Source organism: Piliocolobus tephrosceles, chromosome 21 (assembly GCF_002776525.5).
Source record: "Piliocolobus tephrosceles isolate RC106 chromosome 21, ASM277652v3, whole genome shotgun sequence".
NCBI lineage: Eukaryota > Metazoa > Chordata > Mammalia > Primates > Cercopithecidae > Piliocolobus > Piliocolobus tephrosceles.
Genome location: NC_045454.1, coordinates 9226944 through 9232784, shown reverse-complemented (window position 1 = coordinate 9232784; position 5841 = coordinate 9226944). Strand labels below are relative to the sequence as shown.

General features: G+C 52.2%; 1 protein-coding gene across 2 annotated transcripts in view; it reads left to right on the top strand.

Moving 5' to 3' along the window:
• Positions 1-1632: 1632 nt before the first annotated feature.
• Positions 1633-5841, top strand: part of NUCB1 (nucleobindin 1) — a 25020-nt gene continuing 20811 nt past the window's right edge. Inside the window, exons 1-2 of one of the 2 annotated variants that reach the window (XM_026457332.1) lie at positions 1633-1956; positions 2364-2509. In XM_026457332.1, coding sequence (XP_026313117.1) covers positions 2375-2509 — 135 coding nt within the window. In that variant the 5' untranslated portion in view covers positions 1633-1956; positions 2364-2374. The remainder of the gene's footprint in view (positions 1957-2363; positions 2510-5841) is intronic. The other variant, XM_026457331.1, reaches the window with a different exon arrangement.

Genomic DNA, 5841 nt, shown 5'->3' with positions numbered 1-5841 from the left:
TGGCGGGCGCCTGTAGTCCCAGCTACTCTGGAGGCTGAGGCAGGAGAATGGCGTAAACCCGGGAGGCAGAGATTGCAGTGAGCTGAGATCTGGCCACTGCACTCCAGCCTGGGCAACAGAGCCAGACTCCGTCTCAAAAATAAATAAACAGAGCCAGACTCCGTCTCAAAAATAAATAAATAAATAAATAAATAAATAAATAAATAAATAAATAAATAAATAAATTTGCTCCTGGACCCAGGCAGCCTGAATCCCAGCACCCACTCCTGTCCGGATCCAGTAGCCTGTTTCCAGCTTCCCACAGGTGTCCGCAAGTCCGCTTCTCTCTCCCCAAAATATATAATTCTCCAGCACCCAGGGATCAGCATTCAGGACTGTGCACCTCAAACATCCAGCCCCCAGTGGCCTAGAACTCCACCGCCTACCTGCTTGGGATCCGGGAGACTCCTTCTCCCCACCAGGTGCCTGCAGAGGCTGCTCACATTGCCTCTCTGGCCAATCTCTAAACATACCTGATCCTCTGTTTGGAAGCTGGGGACCTAATCTCGGGATATCTGCGAAGAAGGGAGAAGAAAGAAGGTTCAGAGGGAGGGAGGATTTCCCCTGGGACCTGACCTGGTCCACTCCCTTCTGACCTTCCACTCTCCACTTCCAACAAAGTAATGAGCTCGGTCACTGATGCAGCCAGGCAACGCTGCTCCGGGGGTTCTGAACACGAATGACGTGTGGGTGTTCCTTAAAGAGACCAGAGACTTCGCGGCCTCACTGTACACACCTCGTTTACAAGAAAATTACAAGAGCCGGGGCGCAGTGCCTCACGCCTGTAATCCCAGCACTTTGGGAGGCGGAGACCGGGCGGGAAGATTGCTTGAGCCCAGGAGATCCAGATCCAGACCAGCAATACAGAGACATCGTCTCTTTTTTTCTTTTCTTTTTTGAGATGGAGTCTCTCTCACTCTGTCGCCCAGGTTGGAGTGCACTGGCGCCATCTCGGCTCACTGCAACCTCCGCCTCTCGGGTTAAAGCGATTGTCCTGCCTCAGCCTCCTGAGTAGATGGGATTACAGGCATGTGCCACCACGCCTACCTAATTTTTGTATTGTTAGTGGAGACGGGGTTTCTCCACGTTGGTCAGGCTGGTCTCAAACCCTTGACCTTAGGTGATCTGCCCGCCTCGGCCTCCCAAAGTGCTGGGATTACAGGCATGAGCCCCCAAGCCCGGCCTGACTTCCGTCTCTTTAAAAAAAAAAAAAAAGTGTGAGAAGTGTGAAAGACAGAATGTTAAAAAAAAAAAAAAGGCTGAAAAATAATTAAATATTTAAATATTTTTATTAAAAACTAAAAATATATATATTAGCCAGGCATGGTAGTGTGGCCTGTGGTCCCAGCTACTTGGGAGGCTGACGCGGGAGGATTGCTTGGGCCTGGGAGGTAGAGGCTGCAGTGAGAAGTGATTGCGCCACTGCACTCCAGACTGGGTGACAGAGCAAACCCTGTCTCAAAAAATAAGAAGAAAGAAACTCATAAGGAAGGCTATGCAATTCCCACCGTGCTGTAAATTGCAGGCACTTCGTGGGGCGAAAATAAATGGGCAAAACTACAGCTCCCATGAGGCGAAGGGGCCACGATGCCCGCGGAAGTTATTTTTCCCCCGGCCGGCAGGGAGTTGTAGTTGTCTTTGAAAGCTTTCTCTTTCTTTTGGCATAGGCGGGAAATGTGGCGTTAAGAGGCTGGGATTCCGAGACAGAAGCGAGGCTTTCGCGAAAATGCGAGCGACTTCGGCAAGGGGCGGGGCCGCTAGACGTGGATGCAAGGTACGGGGCCAGCGTGGACCAATCAGGCCTCTTTGGGGCGGGGGCCTCTGTGGAAAAGTGGGTGTGGCCTAGGGGGGAAATCACCAAGAACGCACCGGAGGTCCTTGCCGGCCCTGGAAAACGCCCTCTGCAGTGAAGGAGAGGTGAGAGGCCAGGGTTCCAAGGCTCTTGGGTCCTAGGGAGGATGGGGGCCAGAGGGCTGGAAAACTGGGTCCCGGAGGAGGATGCACTGGGTGCCAGTACTTTAGGTCCTGGGAAAAGAGGAGGCTGGCACCCTGGACTCTAGGGTCTGGGGGAGGAGGAGATCCCGGATTCCTGAGTGTGAGGGAGGAGCGTGTTGGGAGCCAGGACTCCTGGGTCTGAGGGCCCGGACTCCTGTGTCGGAGGAAGGGAAGGCTGGAGGCCTGGAATCCTGGGGCCTGGGTAACGAAATGCTTGTGTCCTGAGTCTTGGAAGTGGGGGCGGCACTGGAGGCCTGAACTCCTGGTTTCAGGGGAGGAAGAGGCTTGGGACGGACATTATGCATTAACCAGCCCTCCGTCCCCCACAGACCACACCGCCATGCCTCCCTCTGGACCCCGAGGAACCCTCCTTCTGTTACCGCTGCTGCTGCTGGTCCTGCTTGGCGCTGTGCTGGCTGTCCCCCTGGAGCGAGGGGCGCCCAACAAGGAGGAGACCCCTGCGACTGAGAGTCCCGTGAGTGGCCCAGCCCTGCTGTCCAGCCAGGTGTTTGCAGTGGTACTACAATTCCTACAGACCCCGTGCCCATAGGGTGGATGTTCCAGTGACTTACTGGCCCTACGGTTGTAGCTTGTCTTTTGCCCGCCATTCCTCCCAGCAGCAGGGGTTTGACTTGGTGAAAAACTGGAGGTCCCTGACTCTGAGGTGTGGAAAATGTGCTTCACGCCCCAAATAAACCTCTGTTTTTTGAAGATTCTCTCCACCCAAGAAGGAATCTGAAAACAAACAAACAAACAAACAAACAAAACTACATTTCCCAGTAGCACCATGTTGCTGGTTCCCAGTAGCAGCTGATGTTGGCTAGCTGGGGTAGTCTGACTTCATGGTGCTCTTGGGAGTTGTAGTTTAAATTACAAAAGGGTGGGTGCACTGCTTGTTTATTAATTCCAACATGTGTTTATCAAACCCAATAAAAGCTTTGGTCTTAAGGGATTTGGAACTTTGGAGATCCTGAAGACCTTGTGGTCAGAATCTTCCTATATAGCTCCCTATAAGAATAGGCTGGGCCCGGCGCGGTGGCTCAAGCCTGTAATCCCAGCACTTTGGGAGGCCGAGACGGGCGGATCATGAGGTCAGGAGATCGAGACCATCCTGGCTAACACGGTGAAACCCCGTCTCTACTAAAAATACAAAAACTAGCTGGGCGAGGTGGCGGGCGCCTGTAGTCTCAGCTACTCGGGAGGCTGAGGCAGGAGAATGGCGTAAACCCGGGAGGCGGAGCTTGCAGTGAGCTGAGATCCGGCCACTGCACTCCAGCCCGGGCGACAGAGCAAGACTCCCCCTCAAAAAAAAAAAAAAAAAGGCTGGACAGGCTGGGTGTGGTGGCTCATGCCTGTAATACCAGCATTTTGGGAGGCTGAGGCAGGCAGATCACTTGAGATCAGGAGTTTGAGACCAGCCTAGCCAACATCGCAAAACCCCATCTCTACCAAAAATACAAAAATTAGCTGGGCGTGGTGAGGCATGCCTATAATCCCAGCTATTCTGGGAGGCTGAGGCACGAGAACTGCTGGAACCAAGGAGGTGGAGGCTGCAGTGAGCCGAGATCATGCCACTGCACTCTAGCCTGGGCAACAGAACAGAGACTCTGAGACTCTGTTTTCTGAGATTCTGTCTCAAAAAAACAAAGAATGGGCTGGTCATTACCCCGTGGAATGGATCATTGGGTGTTTCTGGTCCCCATGCTGCGAGTAAGGCCTCTATTCTGTGAAATCCTTGCAGACCCAGGAAGGCTTCGTTGAGTCCCATTTCCTTTCTTCCATTCCACATGTTTCCTGAGCACCTTCTATGAGCCTGGCACAGTGGTGGTTGTTAGGGCACAGCCACATGCATGCCCCGTGCCTGTGGACTATCCCTGCTCACTGGGAGATGGAAGACGAAGGGCAGGGCTCTATGAGGGTGAACACCAGGGGTGACAGGGAGCAAGGGAGGCGTGAGTTGAGTTCTTTCTTTCTTTCTTGCTCTGTCGCCAGGCTGGAGTGCAGTGGTGCAATCTTGGCTCACTGCAACCTCTGCCTCCCAGGTTCAAGTGATTCTCCTGCCTCAGCCTCCCGAGTAGCTGGAACTACAGGTGTGCACCACCATGCACAGCTAATTTTTGTATTTTTAATAGAGACGGGGTTTCACTATGTTGGCCAGGCTGGTCTCGATCTCCTGACCTCGTGATCCACCTGCCTCGGCCTCCCAAAGTGCTGGGATTACAGGCATGAGCCACCTCATTTTTTCATTTTCTTTTTCTTTTTTCTTTTTTTTTGAGATGGATTTTTGCTGCGTCACCCAGGCCGGAGCGCAGTGGTGCAATCACTGCAACCTCCATCTCCAAGGCTCAAGCTATCCTTCTGCCTCAGCCTCTGGAGTAGCTGGGACTGCAGGCATGTACTACCACGCCTAGCTAATATTTTTGTATTTTTGGTAGAGACAGGGTTTCATTATACTGCCCAGGCTAGTCTCTAACTCCTGACCTCAAGTGGTCTGCCCACCTCGGCCTCCCAAAATGCTGGGATTATAGGTGTGAGCCACTGAGTTCTGAACTGGAGAGATATGTTAAGTCAAGAGCAAGGAAGAGAGGAAGTGAAGGGAAGAGCATTCCAGGCAGAGGGAACAGCATGAGCAAAGGCCACTTGGTAGGAGAAAGCAGAGCAAGTTGAGGACGTCAAGGAGGCTGCTGTGGCTGGAGCAGGGTGAGTGAGGAGGAGGGGAGAGGGAGATTATGTGGATCATGTGGGACCTTGTGAGACTTGGTAAAGAGGTAAGGGATGTACATATATATATATATTTCTAATAGACAGGGTCTTGTGCTGGTGCCCAGGCTGGAGTGCAGTGGCAGGATCATAGCTCACTGCAGCCTTGAACTCCTGGACTCAAGTGATCCTCCTGCCTCAGCCTCCCAAGTAGCTGGGACTACTGGCATGTGCCACCATGCCCAGCTAATTTTTTTCTTTTTATAGAGACGGGAGTCTCCCTATGTTGCCCAGGCTGGTCCCGAACTCTTGAGCTCAAGCAATCCACCCACCTTGGCCTCTCAAAGTGCTAGAATCATGGTGGTGTGAGCCACCTTGCCTGGCCAATTCTCTCTCTCTCTTTTTTTTAATTTTAATTTTTTTTTTTTGTTTGGGACACAAGGTCTTGCTCTGTCACCTAGGCTGGAGTGAGGTGATATGATTATAATGCATTGCAGCCTCAGACTCCTGGGCTCAAGCAATCCTCCTGCCTCAGCCTCCCAAAGCACTGGGATTACAGGCTTGAGCCACCACGCCTGGCCTTCTCTCTTGTAATTTTATTTATTTATTTTTTCTAATTTATCTTATTTGCTTTTTACTACAGATCTGGAAGGCAGAGGATATACTACCTATTTTTTAAATAGGAAGAGCAAAGAAGGCCCAGGGAGAGTAAAGTGACACCCAGCTATGTATGACAGGGGTGGGACCAGGAGGCCTGGGACTTTCATCTGTGTTGTTCACAGTGTGGCATATGATAGGGGCCTGGTGAATGTTCGTTGATTGAGTGGGTGTATGCATGGCCGGGGGAGTGGATGGATAGGCAGGTAGATGGATGGGCGGGTGGATGGATGGGTGGGTGGATGAGTGGATGGATGGACGCATGGATGGTTGGATGAATGGGCGGGGGGATGGATGGATGAATGGATGGATGGGCAGGTGGATGTATGGGTGGGTGGATGGATGCACGGATGGATGGATGCATGGGTGGGTGGATGGATGGGCGGATGGATGGACAGATGGATGGATGGATGGATAGATGTTTGGATGGGTGGATGGATGGGTAGACAG